Source organism: Alosa alosa, chromosome 7 (genome assembly GCF_017589495.1).
Source record: "Alosa alosa isolate M-15738 ecotype Scorff River chromosome 7, AALO_Geno_1.1, whole genome shotgun sequence".
NCBI classification, from domain to species: domain Eukaryota; kingdom Metazoa; phylum Chordata; class Actinopteri; order Clupeiformes; family Clupeidae; genus Alosa; species Alosa alosa.
Window position 1 is genome coordinate 5,883,707 of NC_063195.1, and position 24,976 is coordinate 5,908,682.

Below are 24,976 nucleotides of genomic sequence, written 5' to 3' on the forward strand. Positions count from 1 at the left end.
CACTATTAAAGCGCATTCGAGATCCAAAATGTTAGTAGAGGCGGAGCTCCACCCGTAAGATAACTTCGTTTTTAAGACAATTGATTGGTCAGTATGCGGTAGATTACACGATTTGAGCTATAACTTAGCACATAACCTCCTCCCGACCAGGTTTGGTTGACCGCATAAGATACCATGGTAATATAGCGACACTAAAACAGATCCACTTTCGTATCACAGCATACCCTGGCTTTGAGCGCAACATACCTCGCTAACCCACTAATCGAGATTCGTAGTATACCCCACAGGCACTACGCTGATGCCTGACCCAAAGAGAAAATTATAATAAAAGAGAGACACATTGAACTTTTAAGTTTGTAATGTTGGTTTGGCTGTTCATCGATTCACTCATCTGCCAAACTTGTGTTTAAGATATGTTTAGCAAAAATGGATGCATGTGATTAATGTAGATTAATTAATCACAGAGTATGTAATTAATTCGATTATTTTTTAATCGATTGACAGCCATAATAAAAAACTATTATCATTAGGCTCATGATATGTTATTTGGTTCAGTGAAAAGTATGTGCTGCAGTGTGACTCCATTCCAAGCGGTGGCAGCAATGCGTAGCTGTCAGTTTGGTTTGCCAACCACGAGGAAATCCGTTCACGGGAAGTTGTCTACGGTGTTCTCGGGAGTTTCTTATTTCAAGAATAGTACATTGAACTCTGCAGGGGTGACGCATTGCCATAGTCCGCGTATTATAAGCGACTTTGGGGTTGTTTTTTTATGAAGTCGCAGGTTGCGGTCGCTTCTTGTTGGGCTTGCTTCGTATGTGTTGTTTCTGCGTAGAATCCACGCAGCGCGTACACGGACACAGAGGGCTGTGCGCTGTAACTACGCTCCTCATAACCGCCCCAGAAATGTAACTTCAGGGGTTCGGGAAGTGGATGCTAACTATTTGGTCTTGGGTCGCTTCTTTTGAGGTTATTATCAGGACCGATACTCGTTTTTTGAGACCTAAACAACAGGTTACCTGATCTCCGTGTGCAGAGCTTCATTGAGAGGTAGGGTACGTGTTTAGACACCATTACAGCAGGCTACACTCGAACAGTAGCCTAACGTTAGTTAGCCTAGCTTCTAAGTGATGCACAAGCCATTTGTCAATTAATCATGTAACAGTTCATGTCGTTTTGTCATTTTTAAAAAAATAAAAAGAACCGATCTTGAAAGGCTATTGTTTCTGTGTTACTCTGACTATAGGGTAGATAAAAAAAACTTGAACATGGATCCCGGACATTCATCACATTCTGGGGGGCACGTCAACTTTACCGAAACGCAGGATGACCTGCTGAGAGTGATAGTAAAAGAAGAAGATATAACGGAGGAGGACTATGGTCATATGACTGCGTTTCCACATGATGAAGAAAAGTCCTTTGCAGAGCCACACTGTAAAACTGAGACGGACATCATTGAGACAGACGTCGCAGAGTCCAGTGTTACTTTCACTGAAAGTGATGAATCACAACAGGCAACAGAGGTTAACGTGAAGGAAGAAGAGTACGAAGAAGAGGTCGATTATCTCCTGGGAGGTAAGAAGTCCTTTCAGATACTCCTAGAACCCTCCTAGAAATCTGACATTTGGCATGTTTTTTTGTTTATGTTAGTTCTCTACGATTACTGGTATGTCCTGGGAGGTAAGTCCTTTCAGATACTCCTAGAAAAAAACACCCCTGAAATCTGACATTTTTTTTTATGTTAGTTCTCTGCGCTGTTATAGTCATTGAAGAAAAAATAGCTCATCCTTGCTCGCTATGCAGTGAACAGTAATCCAGCACTGAAACTGAAAAGCTGCTCACAGGCATCTGAGGGAGGCAGGCCCATGTTAATTTTCAGAGAAAGACTATTTGTAAAGGAGTTCAGCAGATCCAAGGGCCTCGGACTGTGGGAAAAGTGGGACTGATTACAGGGCCCCAATGGAGGAGAGGGCCCTTGAAAAGTCTGGAATGTATTTTATTTTACCTGAATATTTTAATTTCCAAATTAAATGTCAAAATAAGTATAAGTAAGTACTCTTTTGATACCGTGAGGGAAATTTCGTCTCTGCATTTATCCCAATCCGTGAATTAGTGAAACACACTCAGCACACAGTGTACACACAGTGAGGTGAAGCACACATTAATCCCGGCGCAGTGAGCTGCCTGCTACAACAGCGGCGCTTGGGGAGCAGTGAGGGGTTAGGTGCCTTGCTCAAGGGCACTTCAGCCGTTCCCACTGGTCGGGGCTCGAACCAGCAACCCTCCGGTTACAGGAGTGCTAACTAGTGGGCCACGGCTGCTCCAAATGAATGTCAGACGAAATGTAAAGTTTGACTGACTAGATTTTGTATACAAAAATAGTGAAGACTGTCTTAAGGCAGGGGTGTCAAACATCCAGGTCAGCAGGTTTCATACAGATATATATATATATATATATATATATATATATATATATATATATATATATGTATATATATATATATATATAGTAATGCATGCAGCAGATTAGAAATAATACCAAGGAGGGGGGGCACTGGGGGCACTTTTGCACTGTACTTAAGCATTTGTTTCAAACTGTATTTTAATGCAGATACAACACAACAGAAGATCCACGGACAGAATGATGAACTCGAAGGAAGTCTGCAACTCGAAGGAAGTCTCTACAACTGCACAGTCTGCGGGAAGAGTTTCACGGCCCTGAACGAACTTGAGAAACACCAGCAAACACACTCTGTTGATGCGAATGAAAAAATGTGTTATCAGTGCACTCTGTGTGAGAAGTCCTATACGGCCGCTTCATCTCTTCGGCTGCACATGCGTACACACACGGGAGAGAAGCGCCACAAATGTGACCAGTGTGGGAAAGCTTTTTATATGATTTCCCATCTTAAAATCCATACGTTAATACACACTGGAGAGAGGCCTCATAAATGTGACCAGTGCGGGAAAAGTTTTTCACAAATTCAACATCTTAAAGGCCACATGTTAACACACACTGGAGAGAAGCCTCATAAATGTTTCCAATGTGGAAGAGCTTTTTCACAAATTTCACAAGTTAAAGCCCACATGTTAACACACACTGGAGAGAAGCCTCATGAATGTAACCAGTGTGGAAAAGCTTTTTCACGACTTTCACAACTTCAAGCCCATATGTTAATACACACTGGAGAGAAGCCTTATGAATGCACCCAGTGTGGAAAGGGTTTTACACAAAAATCAAATCTTACAACCCATATGCGAACTCACACTGGGGAGAAGCCTCATAAATGTTCTCAGTGTGGAAAATGTTTTTCGCTAACACCAAAACTTAAAATCCATATGCGAACTCACACTGGAGAGAAGCCTCACGAATGTTATCAGTGTGGAAAAACTTTTTCACAAAAATCAAATCTTAATACCCATTTGCGAACTCACGCTGGAGAGACCTACAGGAAAACATACATGAAATAGAAACGTATATGAATTATCACGTTTGCAAGGAAGTTAAAAAAATACAGGCCTACTTCTGTGATCGAATATTTATATTTATGAAATATTTCATTCATATCTATTAATGCATCACCTAATGTCAAAATACAGGCTTGGGCATTGGGGATCCAGGAAAGAACAGTTTATGTTTAATTTATTTAACATTGTGTTGGTCATATGATAGAATGGTGTATTGCTTGCCTTGGTTAAATAGTACAGAAGATAAAGAGCTCAAAATGAATTGCATATTAAGTCGCAATCGCAATAATTAGATTATTTTGCAAAAATCGTTCATCCTTAGGTAAGATACCTGTGTTTTATTTGGGCCTTGTTTGAAATATAATTTTTTTTTTTTTTTTGCACAAAAGTGTCTGTTAACAAATGTAAATATAAACATGAACAGACCAAACTGACTTTGTGCGCAATCCGTGACTGCACCTTTTAATGTGTAATTTGTAATGCCGCAGATTAGAAATAGCACCAAGGAGGGTGGCACTTTTGTACTGTACTTAAGCATTTGTTTCAAACTGTATTTATAAAACAGATAGTTCCAGTCCTTGATTATGATTGGTGGAATCACGTTCGATGGCGTTGTATATTTTCCCAATATAGCACGGCTGAGACCGCATTTTGTTCTATATTAATGCGCTTAGGATGTATAATGGTTAAAATGCACAACAATTCCGATAAGAATCAGTGGAACTATTCTATGGGGACTCCGTGGAAGAATGGACATTTGTAGATACAATGGCTTTTACATTTCATGATTATTTGTTTATTTTGGATCAATTTTAATGTCCTACTGTATATGTGGTAGCCGTTTTATAAAAGCAATAAGTCCCGAGAGGCCGTTCTATATTGTGAATATAGCAGAGCTAAGGGTTGTTTTACGGCACTTAGGGTTGTTTTACGGCACTTAGCTTCACTCGCTTCTAGGCTTCTTGCCTAACAACACCTCTCAGCTGTGCTATATATTCACAATATAGAACGGCCTCTCGAGGCTTATTGCTTTAATCCAGATACAACACAACAGAAGATCCATGGATAGAATGATGAACTCAACCTTTTATCCTTATCCGTGAATTAGTGAAACACACACAGTGAACACAAGTGAGGTGAAGCACACACTAATCCCAACACAGTGAGCTGCCTGCTACAACGGCGCTCGGGGAGCATTGAGGGGTTAGATTCCTTGCTCAAGGGCACTTCATCCGTTCCTACTGGTCGGGGTTCAAACCGGCAACCCTCCGGTTACAAGTCTAAAGTGCTAACCAGTAGGCCACGGCTGGTACACCTTTCATCTCTGAAAGTCCATATGCTAACACATACGTATTTAGGCTTGTAGTTGAATATAGAGTTTGCGTAGCCGACTCCAGCCTCCTGGGACTATCAATGTGTCAGAGTGAGTTAGTACAGTCATTCACTTGCACTGCTCACCGCACTTACTGTAGGTCAATACACATATTTAAGGGTATGCCTACTTCCAGGAGATTGCATATTAGTGATTGTGCCTGACCGATTGTAGTGGGTCGTTCGGGCAAAAAATGCCCGGGCTAATTTTTTGTCCCAGTCCAGCCCTGCTACGACCAATGTTTACTGACTGTTTCCAGACAACGACGCAATTGGATAAGACTATACAAACAAATTGTGCTCTCGCGAGAACTCAGGATTTCCAGGGTAACATTGAGATGTAATGCCAATAGAAAGATAGATCAACTGTTAGTTTATTCAAATTCACTTCACCAAAGAGGTCTCCACCATTTCGGTGTCCCCGCCTTGACATAGCTTTTCCTGAACTTCCCATATCAGCGGGGACATTTAATACGCCGCAGCAGGAGAAAAGTTGCCGTTGCCAAACCCCTTTCAGCCTTCTAAACAAACTCAGATCGACGAGACAGCATTTCTGTGCATATATATGTGAACATGCCAACCGAACTCAGACCCCTCTAAAGCAAACTGAACCGTAACGGCGGCGATGGTTCACTTTCAAGTCTGCGGCGCGGTTTGCCTGCATTGTGAACACAAAGTGCCCTTGGTTCTCTTTTTTCTGCATGTAGACCTAGGTTATAGCCTATTTTGTCCTTCATGCCATTGATAAAACAGAATTGACTAAACAAATATTGACTTGCCACTGATAAAACAGAATTTACAAAACACACACACATATGTATATATATATATTACATTTTTATTTTCTATATTTTATTACTATAACTTACCGGTTTTATTAAGTTCGATACAGACATTTGGTCCAGTGAAACGTATTGCTTCAGTGTGACTCCATTCCAAGCGGTGGCAGTAATGGGTAGCTGTCGGTTTGGGTTGCCAACCACGAGGAATTCCTTTCATTTACAGTCCAGGAAGTTGTCCACGGCGTTCTCAGGAGTTATTGCTTCAGTAGGGTTGGTTCAAAGGATAGTAAATTAAACACTGCGGGAATGAACACTCAATCTCATTTTGTGCTGCCTAAACAGCAGATTAACTGATATTACTTACTTGAGGTATGTTACATGTTTTTACAGTGGTCGATTTCTTGATCTCATAGCTACAGTTTTGTGTAGGCTAAACTCGAACACGGTAGTTAGCCAGCCAAAGTGATACACAAGCCATTTACCTATTAATCATGTAACAGTTCATGTTCTTTTATTGTATTTTCTTCATGAAAGAGAGAGTTGCTCTGACTGAACAGAAAACGTTGGATGGGATCATCTTTGGTGCGTTGCAAACATGGATCTCGGACTTGCGTTAAATTCTGGTTGTAACGTTACTGACACGCAGGATGACCTGCTGAGAGTGATAGTAAAAGAAGAAGATATAACGGAGGAGGACTATGGTCATATGACTGCGTTCCAACATGATGAAGAGAAGCCATTTGTAGAGCCTCACTGTAAAACTGAAACGGAGACAGACGTCGCTGAGTCCAAAATTTTCACTGAAACACTACAGGCAAGAGCGGAGGTTAAAGTGAAGAAAGACGAGGAGGAAGAAGAGCTCGATTATGTATTGGGAGGTAAGAAGTCCTTTCAGATACTCCTAGAAAACACACACGCAAATCTTACATTTGGCATATCTACAGACTTTTCCCATGTTCTCAGAGGGCCAGATGTGAGCGCACATATCCACCACTGGGATATCAGGAATCAGGAGTATTAAAAATATATACAGTAGCTTATGTCTGCACGGTTTATTAAACCAACATGCGTTAATTTAACATTTCTATACTCAAATGCATGTTTAATATTGCTTCTATTCGCCAATGAACTTGAAATAAACTAAAAAATATGACCTTTTCGATATCCCTAGAAAAAATACAATAAAATCGGACTTTTTTACATGACCCCGCCCGCCCCCTAGCTCTACAGATAGAGACTATGGCTATATATATCTATATATAAATATAAATATCTCAGTCTCGTGTGGAGCAAAAGAAAACAGCATTTAAGACTCCTGGTGGCACATTCAAGCAGTTGTAGTCATTGACTTGTGTGCATGCGAGAAAATGGTCACAGACCCAGATGATTAAATAAATGCATTTGGAAGAAAATATTCTACAGATGTGCAACATTAATTCACATACATTTTGTTCATGTTATCACATTTTTAAATACAGGTGTGCAAATGTGTTTTGCACCAAATATACTGAGGTGATAGTAGCAAAATATGAGCATAGGATGTTTTTAATTTGTGATGTGTGGCTTGGGATTTGTGCACTTGTACTGAAGGATGTATGAAGTCGTAATTGCTGTGCTGTGTTTGTAGGATAAAACAAAAATCTCTGTGACTTCAAATTGACTGATACACATTTGTGACTTTTGGATACAAGCACTAAATCTATTACCACAAGTGCTCAGGAGTTTTGCACCAAATATACCTTCATAAGATGGGTCTAGGCTATAGCAGTGCAGATGAGGGGTCTGCTGGACGTCATCCTCTGGCTGCAACTGGAAAAGAACAATTGACATTTCAGTTAATATAGTTAAATGACAAAAGAAAAAGCACAGGCATAATGCACAAGCACCTGCCTGCCCCACACACGCCTAGGCTAAATACTAACAGTAGATGCAGTCATTTTAAGTCGCAGGCAGTTAATTTTAAAAATGTTTGCTAACATTTGCAATTTATTTAGTTTATAATACCGACAGAAATGAAAGAGTATGCTAACTGATTAGCCATGGCAGCATTATAAGATGTATAGGCTACTACAAGTGATGTAGTCTACCTACATAACATAAGTCAGTGCAAGAGATGTTCCTACAGCAAGTGACGTAGTCTACCTGCATAACATAAGTAATTGCAAGAGATGTTCCTACAGCAAGTGACGTAGTCTACCTGCATAACATAAGTAATTGCAAGAGATGTTCCTACAGAATAAGTGACATAGTCTAGTCATGGCAAGAGATGTGCCTACAGCATAAGTTGATGTAGTCTACAAAACATAAGTCATTCCACGTCAATTCAACCAGGGCCCACGCACTTAGGTCTCAAAAAATTACCAGGTGTGCTTATGTTACCCAGGAGACACACTGTAAAATGACTCTTATGTAAGATCAATACTTTCCAAGATACATCCAGTTTTACAGAGGGAGAGGGGTGCGGAAAAAGGTTCTCACTATTTTCAAATTTTAAAAAGCATCTGGTAGTACACACTGGAGAGAAGGATTATACGTGTTCCCAATGTGAAAAAGCATTTGCTCATATTTCAATTCTGAAAGCCCATATGCTACTACATAGGGGAGAGAGGGATTTCGATTATTTCCATACATGTGACCAATGTGGAAAAGCTTTCCCATACCGTTCAACTCTGAAATCCCATATGCTCATACACACTGGAGAGAAGCCTTATAAATGTGCCCAGTGTGGAAAAGGTTTTTCACAAACATCAAAACTTAAATCACATATGCTAATACATATCGGAGAGAAGCCTCACAAATGTGACCAGTGTAGAAAAGGTTTTACTCATTTCACATCTTAAATCCCATATGCTAATACACACTGGACAGAAGCCTCATAAATGTGCCCAGTGTGGAAGAGCTTTTAATCTAAGTTCAACACTTAAAAATCCATATGCGAACTCACACTGGAGAGAAGCCCCATAAATGTGCCCAGTGTGGAAAAGCTTGCATCTCAAGATCAGGTCTTAGAACCCATTTGCTAACTCACACTGGAGAGAAGCCTCATAAATGTATCCAGTGTGGAAGAGCTTTTATGCAAATTTCAACACTTAAAATCCATACGCAAACTCACACTGGAGAGAAGCCTTATGAGTGTATCCAATGTGGAAGAGCTGTTATGTCAAGTTCAGGTCTTAGAATCCATATGCAAACTCACACTGGAGAGAAGCCTCATAAATGTGCCCAGTGTGGAAGAGCTTTTAATCAAAGTTCAACTCTTAAAATTCATTTGCGAACTCACACTGGAGAGAAGCCTCATAAATATGCCCAGTGTGGAAAAGCTTACATCTCAAGTGGGCAGCCGTGGCCCACTGGTTAGCACTCTGGACTTGCAACCGGAGGGTTGCCGGTTCGAGCCCCGACCAGTGGGCCGCGGCTGAAGTGCCCTTGAGCAAGGCACCTAACCCCTCACTGCTCCCCGAGCGCCGCTGTTGAAGCAGGCAGCTCACTGCGCCGGTATTAGTGTGTGCTTCACCTCACTGTGTGTTCCCTGTGTGCTGAGTGTGTTTCACTAATTCACCAATTGGGTTAAATGCAGAGACCAAATTTCCCTCACGGGGATCCGCGCTGAAGTGCCCTTGAGCAAGGCACCTAACCCCTCACTGCTCCCCCGAAGCTGTTGAAGCAGGCAGCTCACTGCTCGGGTATTAGTGTGTGCTTCACCTCACTGTGTGTTCCCTGTGTGCTGAGTGTGTTTCACTAATTCACCAATTGGGTTAAATGCAGAGACCAAATTTCCCTCACGGGATCAAAAAAGTATATATACTTATACTTAAGTTCAGGTCTTAAAACCCATATGCTAAGTCACACCGGAGAGAAGCCTCACAAATGTGCCCAGTGTGGAAGAGGTTTTAGACAGATGTCAAATCTCAAAACCCATTTGCTAACTCACACTGGAGAGAAGCCTCATACATGTATCCAGTGTGGAAGAGCTTTCATGCAAATTTCAACTCTTAAAACCCATATGCGAACTCACACTGGAGAGAAGCCTTATAAATGTATCCAGTGTGGAAAAGCTTATATCTCAAAATCAGGTCTTAAAAAACATATACTGGTACACACTGGAGAGAAGCCTCATCAATGTAGCCAGTGTGGAAGAGCTTTCATGCAAATTTCAACTCTTAAAACTCACATGTGAACTCACACTGGAGAGAAGCCTTATAAATGTGCCCAGTGTGGAAGAGCTTTTATGTCAAATTCAGGTCTTAGAAATCATGCTTATTCACACTGGAGAGAAGCCTCATAAATGTAATCAGTGTGGAAGAGCTTTTAATCAGAATTCAACTCTTAAAATCCATATTCGAACTCACACTGGAGAAAAACCTCATTAATGTGCCCAGTGTGGAAAAGCTTTTATACATATCTCAAGTCTACACACTAGAGAGAACCCTCAAATGTGCCCAGTGTGGGAAAGGTTTTTCCACAAACCTCCACATCTGAAGACTCTGATAATGCTAATTCTTAACCATGCTAATTCACTCTGCACTCAACTGTGGAAAAGGTTTTTCAGGAACATCAAAACTTAAATCCCATATGCTAATACATACTGCAGCCTCAACTCTTTGACCTCACATGTTTACATGCACTAGAGAGAAGCCTCATAAATGTGCCTAGTGTGGAAAAGTTTTTACACTCATTTCACATCTTAAATCCCATATGCTAATACACACTGGTTTTTTTCACAAATCTCACACCTTAAGACTCTGATAATGCTAATGTTTAATCTTGCTTCACACTTGACTCAACCCAACCCTTAACTCAAAAGCAAAACACAGGCGGCAAAATCCCACAGAAATGTGCTCGTTGTGAAAAAGCATTGACAACATCCACACTACTTATTTCCCACATGCTTGACCACACTGGAGAGAAGCCTCTCAAATGTGCCCAGTGTGGAAAAGGGTTTTCAAATCTTAAATCCCATAAAAAAAATCCTCTTTTAGAAATGTTCGCCAGAAATTGGGGCAATCGGATACATAAAATGTATCTCACTGCCCCCATTCGATTTCCTCGGAAAGCAGATTGCAGCAGCATTCACGAAGTTCCGAGGTATGCCCTTTCAGGCTGTGCAAGCGGTGTGCAAACTTTTCATTACTGAAAGAAATGCATGAGATGCTGTTCATTTTTAATCGGCTTCCCACTACATTAAGATGGGCCATACTGAAACTTTGGTAACAGATGTATTTGTACATCTGTATGGAATTGTATAAAGTGTTAGCACTTTCCACATAAGCACCTGGTGAGTGAGGAGAGGACAGTGGTCAATCTAATTTCAACACGCCTATACTAAGAAGGTTAGTCTAAAGTGATTGCCTTGCAGGTCTTACAGTAGCAATAGTAAGCTTTTATTGGGTGAAAGAGTTCAATGATGGTCAAGTGTATGTAGGCTAGTGCCCTTCTCGTTTGTGTCACTCCGAACTCGTCAAAATTGAAGGCGTGGTTAGAACCCTTGGCATCAATCTTCGATGCCCCGATTACCCCCTTGGCCAAGCTTTAGCTGAATCAGTTGTTGCCATGCTCATTGCTCACATTAAGACGATGGCACGTTGGAATATGTTTCGCCTGGTGCAAACGTGAAAGTAGCCTACCTAGCTGTCTCCGAGACATTGGTAATGGAAAACATTTGTAACGTTTGTATTCCAGCTTTTGTCCTAAGACTCTACATACACGTTTCGACTTTTAAAACAAAACATATAGGCTAAGCATCAGCCTTAAAGCGAGCTGCCCCTGTCTATTTAGATTCTCATATTATTACAAATAGGCCTAGTTGAAACGGTTCTATTTTCGTCATGCTCGAACGGTATATGGCTGAATCTGTGAATGGGCCATAGCTGTAAGAAGTTGGTTTGTCCGTGTTCCAAAGCCAGCAAAGTTACATTCTTTTGAGTGACAGCAAAGGCAGCCTATCAGCGTCAAGTGCTTGCATTTCGTAATGAGGTTGCCAGTTAAGCCCGAAAGGACGCCAAATAGGTGCAAAACCACAGATTTAATAACCCCCCACCCTATCATGGCTTTCTGAGAGAGGTTTTTAGGAAGCTTCTTTCACTTTAGGAAGTTCACTTTACGTTCGAAAATCGATTACACAAGTTTCGAAAACTAAAATAGGGAATCGATTTTAACCAAATATGTACACTATTAATTTTAAACGAATTAAACAAATAAAAAAATAGATGTAACAAAATTCACAAATAAGAATATAAAAGAATTCGAAGTGCTGTAAGCATTAAGAAAAGCAAGAAAAAAAGAAAATTCCCACCAATTTTAATTACCCGAAACAGCTGTTTCAATCAGCTGCTGTGCAGCTCGTGTTTTGCCAAAAATGGAGGAAAACGCGATCAACCTGTGTGACATGAGAGACTAGTGATAGGTCCTAATAACTTGAGGAGTTCGATGTGGAAATACTTCGGATTTTGGTATATCAAACTATGGAGAAGAACAAAGCGGTAGGCTATGCAAACTGGGCAATCGAAGTTCTAAATGAGGCTTAAATTTGTTTGACATTTCTAATCGTAAACACAGCTACGTTGAAGCCTGCAGTAATGTTTGTCACTGATGTAATGGCAGTATACTCGGCTTATTGTTTTTAGAGAATGTAGCACTCCTGTTTGTCATTGTGCACGAAACTTAACGCCAATAAATCATCACAAATATTGCTGGCTTGCGTCTACAATCGCCCTCTTTACGTTCGTCCTAATGCCTGTTATTTTTTTTGTGGATTGGCCTATATTTGGCGTTGAAAATGGAAACGTCTTTAGACATGAAAAATCGATTTTACAATCAATTCAATGAACACTTATGTCTCAAAAATCGAACAGGATTCTTTCACAAAAGTGACAGCCCTACTTCTAAGGCATTACAGACCCAACCAAGATGTTGTTGTCTATATGTCACATCACAGAACAAGGATAAGTACCCCGTTCAACCATTCTATGTCACCTTTAAAATACATTTGGCAGTACACACAGAAAAGCAGCATTACAGTATGTGTGTTCGCAATGTGAAATGTGAAACATTTGAACACCTTTCAACTCTGGAAACACACAGGGGAGAGAAAGAATTATGTGTGTTCATAATATGGAAAAGCATTTGAACAACTTTTAACTCTGAAAACCCATATGCTAATACATGTGAGAGATAAAGATTAGTTGGCTGGCTGGGGCACCTGCACCATACGCTGGCGACTCGGGTTCGATTCCCGCCCGTGGTCCTTTCCGGATCCAACCCCGACTCTCTCTCTCACTCGCTTCCTGTCATTCTCTACTGTCCTGTAAATTAAAGGCATAAAAGGCGAAAAAAATATACTTAAAAAAAAGTTAAGTAAAAGATTAGTTTCCCCTAGAATCCTTTTTTCTTTTTTACTGCACGAAAACTTTTACAGCAACCTCAACTCTTCAACAGCACATGTTTACACTCACTAGAGAGAAGCCTCATAAATGTCCCCAGTGTTTAAAAGGTTCTGATAATGCTAATGTTTAATTATGCAAATTCACATTCCTGTGCTTCTCACAAATGCTATGGTGGAATGGAAATGTGACCCTCTGAGAAAACCAGTCACATGGTTCAATTTTCCCAAATTAAGATATTGTGAAACACTATAAACAAGTTTATATTTATATACCATATACCATTTATATACCAAAGATTTTGTTAGAATTCCTAGCTACGGTCTCCTCTGCAGTATAGAATTTGATTATCGTCCTATCTTCCTTAATTTTTTCTGTAAGATGAATGAAATGTCATGTCATTGTAGATAAGCTGCAATAAATGCAATCTATTTTTTTCATTAAAAAATGTTCTTCTGTTGTTGTTGCACATTGAAAATGCACTGGTGGCTGCTTTCATATTTCTAGTTATTATACGGCTCTTCACAATGCAAGTAGAACGATCCATTGACTTGAATGGGATTTCCCAAAGTTCTACCGGTCATTATTTTCCGTGTAATAATGACCGGCATTCTATACATTATCCCTTGCTTAATCTGACGTCCTCCTCCACCTTGCAGCAGAAGCGATGCGCGTGTACACTGACATCATGTTCAGTCCTCCATGCCATGTGGCAGATGTGCAATTACAAGCCTGTTCACAAGCCTGCAGCAGCCACAGTTAACCCTTACGGGAATGTTGAGAAAATGAACATTCTAGAGAATATCTGGGTTCATTGAATTCAACATAGAATTTTAGAACCTTCAATTGTTGCGGAACAGTTAAATGGCAGCCACCACCATGTTAAGACCACTTGCGTTTTCAAATTCCAGACTGTAGCTTACGATCCCAATGCTCTGGATGGCAGCCTCTAGCCCTTATTTAGATCCCTAACCAGATCTAGTCACACATATTTAAAGATTGCACAAATATATTTAATAGGTGTGTCACAATTCTTCAAATCCTTGATTTGTTTTAATTTTTGATTTTAAAGTCACGATTCGATTAGATTTTCAATCTCTTTAATATCGCTATTAATGCATTCCTTATATGTTATTTACTGGTTTAATGGTCTTTTCCTATTCTGTTTCGGGGGGCTTTTATTTTGAAACCGCTTTTTATTTTGAAACCGATCTAACTATGAGATTGTAAACAGAACAAACATTAAACAAAGATGTGAACATAGTGAAATGAAATACATACTGATAATTTGATTGTTTTAACACTCTCCGAAGTAGAGGTCCGCGTGGAAATGATTTTTCAGTCCCGCAACCGCTTGCTCCCACAATATTCTGTCCCGCTCTGAATAGTGTTCATGGAATATGTACTTATCAATGTGCATTTTAAGCCTTAAAGTAATTTTGGCCCGGAACTTCATCTTTTCACTTGCTAAGTTGAGTAGGCCTAAGTTAGTGTTAGGCCGATTTGGTCGGTTTATGTGTATTTTTTTAACTGGCTGAAGCCTAAAATTAGAGGAAAACGCAGTACGTTTGTGCACGTCTGTGCGTCTTGGCGTACATGCTGGACGTGACATTGGGGGTGTGGCTGCATCGTCGATTCTACTTTTGAGTTCGAAGTTTTGTGCTTCAACAATCTAGTTTGTTCCGATTCACATGCAAGAGGATAGGACCGTGCCGGTGTATGTGGGAGAGGGAGAAGCCGTGGCTGTTTTCTGCCACTGCATAACTAATAAAAGAAGATCATATCTACATGAAATAGAAACAAAATGGAAACGTATAAGAATTATCACATGTTTACAAGGCTGGAAGTTCAACAAATATAGGCCTACTTCTGTGATTGAATATTTATGTATGAAATATTTCATTCATATCTATTCATGCATCACCTAATGTCAAAATAAAGGTTTGGGGTCCAGGGGTATTCCATATTCCATTATTATTATATATATATATATATATATATATATATATATATATATATATATATATATATATATATATATATATATATATTGTAATGCAGCAGATTAGAAATAACATCAAGGAGGGTGAACACTTTTGCACTGTACTTAAGCATCTGTTTAAAAACTGTTTTCGATCCAGATGCAGCGCAACAGAAGATCCATGGACAGAATGATGAACTCAACCTGCAACTCAATGGAAGGCTGCACCACTGCACAGTCTGCAGTAAGAGTTTCACAGCCTTGAGAAAACTCAAGAAACACCAGCAAACACACTCTGTTAGTGTGAATGAAAAGCCAAAGACTCATCAGTGTTCTCAGTGTAAAAAAATATTTACGACATCTTCATCTCTTCGACGGCACATGCGTACACACACTGGAGTGAGGCCTCATAAATGTGACCAGTGTGGAAAAGCTTTTTATGTATTTGAACATCTTAAAACCCATATGTTAATACACACTGGAGAGAGGCCTCATAAATGTGACCAGTGCGGAAAACGTTTTTCACAAATTCAACATCTTAAAGGCCATGTGCTAATACACACTGGAGAGAAGCCTCATAAATGTGTCCAGTGTGGAAGAGCTTTTTCACACACATCATCTCTGAAATCCCACATGTTAACACACACTGGAGAGAAGCCTCATAAATGTCAGCAGTGCGGGAAAGGTTTTTCACAACTTCAACATCTTAAAGATCACATGTTAACACACACTGGAGAGAAGCCTCATGTATGTGACCTGTGCGGGAAAGGGTTTTCACAAATTCAACATCTTAAAGGCCACATGTTAACACACACTGGAGAGAAGCCTCATAAATGTTTCCAGTGCGGAAGAGCTTTTTCACAAACATCATCTCTGAAATCCCACATGTTTACACACACTCGAGAAAAGCTTCATAAATGTGATCAGTGCGGGAAAGTTTTTTCAACAATTTCCTATCTTAAAATCCATATGTTAATACACACTGGAGAGAACCCTCATAAATGTGCCCAGTGTGGAAAAGCTTTTTCACGAATTTCAACTCTTAAAAAACACATGCTTACACATACTGGAGAGAAGCCTCATAAATGTGTCCAGTGTGGAAAAGGCTTTTCACAAATTTCAAATCTTAATAAGCATATGTTAAGACACACTGGAGAGAACCCTCATAAATGTGCCCAGTGTGGAAAAGTTTTTTCACAAAAATCAAATCTTAATACCCATTTGCGAACTCACACTGGATAGAAGCCTCATAAATGTGTTCAGTGTGGAAAAGGTTTTCCATAAACAACAAAACTTACATCCCATATGCCAGCAGCCTGAACTACTTCCATCATAGGCCCCTATTTTAAGATTTTGCCCGATATTGCTCGTCATATTTTTATATGGACACTGTTCCCATATACTTTGGCCATATCATCAAATGCATGACCTCTAATGAAAGCTGAGACCCTATAGAATTTTTCAAAAACAGATTTTTGTTTTCCAAATGATGTACTGGCAAAGGATTACAGAGAGGAGAATATTGTTTTTTTGGAAGCCGGTAATGTGCATGTCTGGAACTGACCACAGTTTGGCCCTCTAGGTTACTAATTCTGCCTTTGAAACACAACTGAGGCCTAGAACCAGATCAAGCTGTATCTCTACAAACTGACGCCTATAGAACCAGATCAAGCTGTATCTCTACAAACTGAGGCCTATAGAACCAGATCAAGCTGTATCTCTGTACAAACTGAGGCCTAGAACCAGATCAAGCTGTATCTCTACAAACTGAGGCCTATAGAACCAGATCAAGCTGTATCTCTGTACAAACTGAGGCCTAGAACCAGATCAAGCTGCATCTCTGTACAAACTGAGGCCTAGAACCAGATCAAGCTGTATCTCTGTACAAAGACCTTCAGGTCCTTCCCTGAGCCATCTGATGGTACCCCGGGTAGAATTCTCCAAACCCCTTTGTGTAGTTGTTTTTCATGTTTTAATTATTACTTTTATTATTATTTATTACTATCATTACTTTAAAACACTTTAAACACTTTTAAATTATTGACCTTTTATGCATTTATGTACTATTGCCTTCTGTGTTTTATGTTTTCTTCTTATTATTATTATTCTATTATTATTATTATTCTTTACTTTAAACTATTATTTGACTATTGCCTTTCTATGCTTTTAACAGCTATTCCTGTTTGCTTTTGTAAGGCACATTGAATGACCTCTGTGTATGAAATGGGCTATATAAATAAAGTTGACTTGACTAGAAATCGCCTACATACAACTTATATCCCATTTCTAGAGGCTGTGTGGAGACCAGCTCCATCACCGAATTGTAGCTGAGACCTTTCCCATGCTCCAATCTGGGACTTCCCTAGTAATCTAGACGCACCCTAGCGAATTACATTTGCTGCCAGGGCTAGTCTAGCAACTCTCCGTCGGCTTGTGAGCTGGAAAAATCAAACTTCTATCAGGCCAATCAAATCGTGTATTGAGACGTTAGGCAGGCTTAACATAATGATTGATGGCAGAGTTGCAACGGTTTGGCTTGAATTCCCTGCTACTTGAAAACAAAGAAGATGGATGTTTGGCGAACAGCGTGACGTGACATGAGTAAAGCTTTTTTTTAAGTTGGCAAAAGTTTGAACTAGCCAACTAGCTCCGCTGGTGGGAAAACGCATGTGACTCATAGCGCTGTTCTATTGCGTGCAGAGGGACTGCCCAGTGAGTGCCCAGACCAGAGTTTCCGCTAGAAAAAAATGGTGCCGGTCAAAGTGACCGGCAGAGGTTTCGTTTTCCGGACATTTTGATGATATGGCGGTCAAATATCCTATTATCGGAGACAGGCTATGTAGCTTAAAGAATGACATAATCAGGCTGAATAGAATGCAACATGTTTATTAGCCTAACTTACGTAAACATGCCTAACAAGATCTAGGCAGTATTTATGTGTTCATTAACAGCAAGAGTCCGCTTCGTTCATTGTTTTAAAAAGGCTACGTTGTTTGTTGCTGCTACCCACGTTATCTCCAGTGGTTCCACTGTTTAACTTGCACAGATGCGCAAAGACAAGAATGAGCGCTCACACCACTAAGGCTATAATTTATTTGATAACAATAAATTAAGAAATGTTTCCTATTCTGGGAAATGTTTAGTTTCTTTTTCTTTCGGTCCGCGCTTCAATGATACCGTGCGCGGACCAGCAATCTCCTCGTTGAGGAGGCCCTAACCCTGCAGATCATAGACGTAGAAAGCATAGGCCAACACATGTTGCATGTCCAGTGTACACGGAGAATGACAGTGTCTTGGAGAGGCCGCAACTCCACTTCCAACGTCATGATTCTGACAGATACGCCCGACACTTCTGCTTTTTATCTGGTGGTGGTGGAGTTGACCGAACATCTGAGGCTTCAGGCGTTACCAATTTATCATCATCCATCGCGTCTGGCCTCTGAAAAAACTTTTAAGGCTAGTCTGCCTGGGCCTGGCCATGTTTGAACCGCATCACTCATTTGTTCGTTGTTTAACATGGACGTTTTAAGCGTGCGCTTCCTATTTGAAATGCAGCATAGGCTATGCGTGTTGTTCAATAGCTTTCAAACGGTAGAGCCTGTACATTTAAAAACATAGCCAGAGGACGGACTGCTTAGGCTTACATTTTAAGGCTTATTCTCAAATTCAGATTGCGTTAGGGGGACGGGATTATTAGCCAATTTCAATCGGACAATTTGACCGGAGAGATTTAATTTTGTCGGCCATTTCATTTTTTTTTCGGCCAATGTCCGGTAATTACCGGACAACGGAAACCCTGGCCCGGACCCTACATTTCAATGTGGGTCTGGCTCGTCAGGCTAAAGAATTGTATCTTTTTATTAGAATTTTTCCAGGAAATTCTAAGATGGTCAGGTGGGAAGATTTTCAGAATTTAGGTGAAAGGAGACACAATGACCCCTAACTAATCTTATTAGTATAAAGAGTTTCAGTATAATACTAAAATCAATACCAAATAGATGTTTTGATATTTGGTTAGGTTTTAATTTTTGCAGTGCTGAATAAACTGGCTGGATATGGCATTCAGAGTCAGCCTTCAGGGGGCGCAAGTGGTAGCTGTGTGGTAGTAGGCTCTTGTGTAGGTTCCACTGAGATTAATGTCACCAATTCAACCTAGTGCTAAAGTGGAGATGCTCTTATTTTGGTGGGCAATAGATCTTCGCAATCAATATAACACAATTAATGAACACTTAAAAAATATGATAATTAATTACTATAACCCTGTCTTGTCCTGTATTAAGCCTACTGTGGCCTGTACTTTGAGGTGGTGGTAAACTCTAAACAGGTCTTGAGTTCTCAACAAATGAACCTGTCTAGCTCTCTGACTGATCAAACAACATACATGTAGCTTTTGTGTAGGCCTATGCCAAAAAGCAATCTAAGCATGTGGGACGCATTGCTGGCACCAGTCTTGATGAGTGAACCCCGAGCCTCTCAAACCTTCTGAAATCCTATTATCTTGTTTCAAATGTCCCTCCTGAATGGTAATGAGTTAGGATATTAATGTCATCAGTCCTGGTCACCTTGTTTTTTATAGCCTAGGCTACTATTATCATTAGGCTCATGATGTATATTTGTAACCAACCGTAATTTGGTCCAGTCAGAACCATAGAAAGAGAGAGTTGTGACATTCTTTGAAGTCGCCGACACGCGGTCACGTGGTTCACGTACGCTTCAACAGTTCCAAACAGCTCTTTGCGTGTAGTGTTATTTCAATGGGATGGACAGCAGCGAGTGCGTTATTGAACGGGAAACATTACAACAAGCCAAAAACGAGTGTTATTACGTGTTAGCATGCTTACATTATAGTGTCAATTACATATTGCGAGTATAATTGTCTGCAACATCGATCTAAAACATGTTCTTTGGTAGTTCTAACATTGAACGTTTGTTTCCTTGCTGGACATATAAGCTGTTATTGGATTCCTACATTTGCCTGTATTGGATTCCTACATTTGCCTGCCAATGATAAATGTGAAAGGTTTGATCAATACTGCAGGATAAGACACCCACTGTTTCAATTTCACACTTGTAACTCAATAAGCAATCAATTGTTTCAATAAAATACTTATATATAATAACTTATATTTCAGCCGGCTGGTGAGACTACAGCATGAAAAGGATGACTGATACATGTTTTCAATAGAATTTTTATTAAGTTTTCAATGTGTGTTTCAAACGAGAACAGGAACAAACACAAAAGAGACTGGGAGGAAGGTATGGTGACACTGCAACATAAAAAGGAGGTCTGCCACTCATTTAGGTTTCCAAAAAATAAAAAGATTTCAGTTTCCAAAGTTTGAACAACAATTGTGAACTACACAAAAGACACAATGTGGAAGGAATGGATAGCTCTCCATATACTCTGTACACCTATAAGAGGGACATGGTAAAGAGGATGCAACACATTTGGGAGGTGTGGAAGATGCTGGATCAACACAACTCCCTTTGGGTAAGGGCCCCATTGTGTGGACCTCAAACATAAGAAATTATCTTATCTGACCATTCCAGTCATATATCGCACACCCTTCTTGTCCTCTGCATCCTTGGTCCTGGATAAGCAGAACAGGCACAGTGGAGAATGGGAGAGAACAGAGCAGGTAACACTTAGGGCCAGATGTACGTACATTTGCGAACGTAGCGCTATCAGCGCCATGGACACACCCAAGTTTCCGTCGTATTTATCAATCGTTCAATCCTTAGTGTAAACTGCTCCTTTCTCTGCCCTTCTCCACCATAAACGCAATTTACGAACGCCCACAACTGAATGGCAGCGCCTACAAGCGCAGTTGAATGAAGTTAACTGATGACAACATTAAAAAGAATCAAACGTTTAGCGATCATGAAATAATACCATACATGATAAGATGTCAACAAGCAGGGGAGATAATGAAGATCAGTAGTTCTACTCAAACTACTTGTGCACGAGGCTATGGAAGATTGGTCAAATCTAGCAAGTAGGAAAGTTTAAGTGAATGACGTGAAAGTGAAAGTAATAATAAAGCTTTTTTGTATAATAATAATAAAGCTTTATTTGTATAGCACCTTTCATACACAGAATGCAGCTCAAAGTGCTTTACATTTGAAGCATGTAACACAATAATAGTCAGTCAGTCATTATCAATCACTTTTCTTTGCTGTTTATGTTATACTCAGCAACATATCAAAAATATCGAAAATGACGTCATAAGACTGGCAGTCTTAACCCTCTTACCCCCCACAAGCACGCCATATGGCAACTGTGGCAAGGAAAAACTCCCATATTCCAGGAAGAAACCTTGAGCAGAACCTGACTTAATAGGGGGAGCCCATCTGCTTCTGGCTGGCTGCGCCCTCCAATAGTAGCAGATGTAGAATAATCTGAAAATGTAGTCTACAGGATGAGATGAGTTAACTAAAAGCTTTTCCTGTACAGGTATGTTTTCAGATCTTTTTTTTAAAATATTTACTGAACTCGCCTGCTTGATGTACAGAGGCAGGGTGTTCCATAGTTTGGGGGCATAATGGATAAACGCAGCTTCTCCACTTTGTTTGTGGAGCACTTTGGGTACGATTAAAAGATTAGAATTAGATGATCTAAGTTTCCTTTGTGGTTGATAAGATATTAAAAGCTCAGAGATATATGAAGGTGCTATGCCATTCAGAGCTTTGTAAGTAATTAACATAACCTTAAAATCAATTCTATAGGAAATAGGGAGCCAGTGCAGTTCAGCCAACACAGGGGTGATGTGTTCTCTCTTCTTAGTCTTAGTTAAAAGTCTAGCCGCAGAGTTCTGTATGAGTGCCAATTTCTTTAGATGTTTTTTGGGAAGACCAGTGAAAAGTGCATTGCAGTAGTCTAACCTGCTAGTGATAAAGGCGTGAATTAGTTTTTCTGCATCTTGTTGAGTTAAAAAGGGCCGCACTTTGGCAATGTTTCTCAAGTGGAAATAGGCTGTCTGAGTAACTTTACTGATATGGGGCTTAAAACTTAACTCTGTATCTAAGATGACACCGAGGCTTGTTACTTTTGGTTTGACCTGGTGTGCCAAGTTCCCCAGATTACTAAGAATAATATCTCGCTTTAGTTTTGGTCCAACCAGAAGTACCTCTGTTTTGTCATCATTTAGTTTCAAAAAGTTTTTGCTCATCCACTGATTAATGGAGGTTAGGCATGCAGTGAGGGAGCAAAGGCCATCTGGGTTAGTTGGCTCCACAGAAAGATACAACTGGGTATCATCTGCGTAGCTGTGGAAGTTTACATTATGCTGACTTATGACGTTTCCCAATGGAAGCATATATAGAGAAAATAGCAGGGGACCAAGACAGCTCCCCTGGGCCACACCAAAAGGCAAGTCATGTTTTTCAGATACATGATCTCCTAGACTGATATAAAAATCTCTGCCAGTAATGTAGGTTTGAAACCAGTTTAGAGCATTATCAGAGAGTAAGACATGCGAAAGGCCAACGAAAATTAAGGTTGCTTTTGGTAGTACAAATACTTTCACCACAAAAACTGGTGTTCTAAATAGCGATTCTGTTGTCTTTGAAAGGTTCTCTTATTGACGCATTGAACTGCAATGTGGATTAACACCTGTTTTTACAAGGCGGAAGTATTTAGGCGCAGAATAGACGTGCGCTTTCAGGAGCAGTCTTTGTAGGCTACATACCGCGGAATACATAACTAGGCGCTCTTTACTCTTCCCCTCCCATATTTTTACTCCCACTTTCCCCTGGATCCTCCCATGAATGCATATGCATGACATAACAATCGCAATCTGCCACTTTCAGCTCCCGCGACAGGCAGTTTGCGCTTTTACATCATTGCGGCCTGTTTGTACATACCTCGCAATGATTTTACACGCACATTGCGAAACAAATACGCCTGAAATGGGCGCAAAAGCGTTAGTACATCTGGCCCTCAGTGTATACTTGGGAAAACACATTAAGTAATTAGCAGAAACCTAAGCAAGAGGCCATCTCCAGCAAGAGTTTTACATAGGCTACCCATACACAGCCAACCATTTGCAAGGCTGGGGGTGCCACAAGTCCACACAAAAACTATAACAATAACAACATGAAGAATAATTTTGTTGGGGATTACTTTCACAGTGACCTATGCCCTATTAACCTGACTACACTTTTCAGTTATCCAAAGAAAGACATTTGTCCTACTTACAAAGATCACTGACCTAATGAAAGGCAATGGCCTCTTGTCACGTCAGTCTCTTCCATGCAAACTTCGCTATGTATTTGACAAATTACTTGGCAGACAAAGCAATCAAAATTATTACACCAAGAACACCAACACGAAATGTAAAATTACTGAAAACTAAATGAACTGAAACCTGAAATCGATTATCAGTTGGAGCAAAAACTCCTACTGTAGGCTACTATACAGACGCCACTGTCCACGCTCGTGCCACACTCGCCTACCGCTTGTGCCACTGCACTGTCCCGTTTGTTACAGTGATGGTGGCACTGGGACTGGGCTTCGCAAAGGGAAGAGCCACGCACCAGTAACAACAACAATAACTTATAATAGTCTAGGTTTTGCTCCTACTGCTTCCCCTGAAATTCATAACTGAAATCCCCTCGTTCACGAGTCGTGGACACTAGCCTACTTCAGCCCATGGTTCAGTTCATAACGCCATAACACTCGCCATCTAGCAAGCTAATCTATATCAGGTTTAAAGACAATAATCACATTCATTTGCTCCATTTTTCACCTGAAAAGTGTTAATCACAAACCCATTGATAACCAGCACATTTGAATACCATGAGTTACCATGCTGAATGAAATGTATTATCAAGATAAAGTTTGTGTTCCCCCTCATAGCATAGCCTATATCTTTTACACTGTATGTGAATGAGCTGACTAGCTAACGTAAGCTAATGCAATCAAGTTTGAAATATATAGTTCTAGCATTATAAAAATCTGTTGACAACCAACCTATCAGTTGCCCTACTACAATAGGCTAACCAAATGTGTTTTGTCTGAAATTCATTATTGACATAGGAACATTATCTTTAAGCTAGCCTCTCTCCACATCAAGGTTTGCAGGCTAACTTTTAGCTTTGAAATTTCAGTCAAAATTTAAGCTATAACTATCAGTTAAACAAGCAGCACATAAACCTCAAAGAACAATACCAGTATCCACTAGTGCAGTTGGTATAGGAAATGCATATGGGTGGTTGACGTTTTAGGCCGAAAAAAAGTTTTTGAAAAAAATTCAGATATTAGGCATGGAAATCACTTAGTCCTGTTGTACTGGCCCTTCCATTCCCAAAAAATATGTATGGTCTTTTAGATTTTGTGTTGAAATTCATATTTATTCACTAATTAGTTGTGGTAGTGACTAAAATGGTCATATGGTGTGACATGAAAGTTATTGTGTGTAAAATTATAATGGGGTATTTTGTTTTTAATGTGAGCAATGTATTATAATCTTCTATCATTACTTCATCAAGATCTAGCATTTCCTTGTGCAAATTTATTACATTTTACAGTATATTTCTTCATCAATACACAGAGAAAGGCATATGTCCTCAATCATTCAATAAACGTCATATTCATTTTGACATACCTTGATATAAAAGAAAGAAAATGCTTGTGACTTTTGCTGACCCTATTTTCTATCTGTTCCATTGAGATTTGTATGATTTAGACCCCAAAAGCCTTTTTATTTTAATAATTTCTTGATGTCACACCAAATGATATGGTGTCACGCCATATGATAAATAACACCACATAACAATCTGTTAATACAAAAATTTGTATTATATGTATTTCACAAGCAACAAAAGACAGTTTAAGACAGGTATCATGTAAAGGTTCACTTTCAGAAATCACAACTATGTACAACAGAATGCCACCAAATATTGTATAGCTCTTGGGTTCCCTGAGTTTTTCTCTTCTCAATGGTGGGCTTCAATCTGAATGTTTGTAGTTCCCTTTTGAGTTTATTCTCTTTATATCT

At 39.9% G+C, this 24,976-nt stretch overlaps 2 protein-coding genes across 3 annotated transcripts in view; both read left to right on the top strand.

Annotated features, from left to right (window-relative positions):
• The first annotated feature begins 605 nt into the window (after nucleotides 1-605).
• On the top strand, nucleotides 606-4,045 carry LOC125297363 (zinc finger protein 239-like). Its single transcript, XM_048247700.1, has 3 exons — nucleotides 606-1,047; nucleotides 1,244-1,572; nucleotides 2,609-4,045. The coding sequence occupies exons 2-3, from the start codon at nucleotides 1,266-1,268 to the stop codon at nucleotides 3,466-3,468; spliced, it is 1,167 nt and encodes a 388-aa protein (XP_048103657.1). The 5' UTR covers nucleotides 606-1,047; nucleotides 1,244-1,265; the 3' UTR covers nucleotides 3,469-4,045.
• A 1,765-nt stretch (nucleotides 4,046-5,810) lies between these two features.
• Nucleotides 5,811-24,976, top strand: part of LOC125297401 (zinc finger protein 664-like) — a 38,497-nt gene continuing 19,331 nt past the window's right edge. The window contains exons 1-2 of one of the 2 annotated variants that reach the window (XM_048247769.1): nucleotides 5,811-6,496; nucleotides 15,139-17,154. In XM_048247769.1, the coding sequence (XP_048103726.1) occupies nucleotides 6,214-6,496; nucleotides 15,139-16,220 (1,365 nt within the window). In that variant the 5' untranslated portion in view covers nucleotides 5,811-6,213 and the 3' untranslated portion in view covers nucleotides 16,221-17,154. Of the gene's footprint in view, nucleotides 6,497-15,138; nucleotides 17,155-24,976 lie in introns of those variants that run through there. The other variant, XM_048247767.1, reaches the window with a different exon arrangement.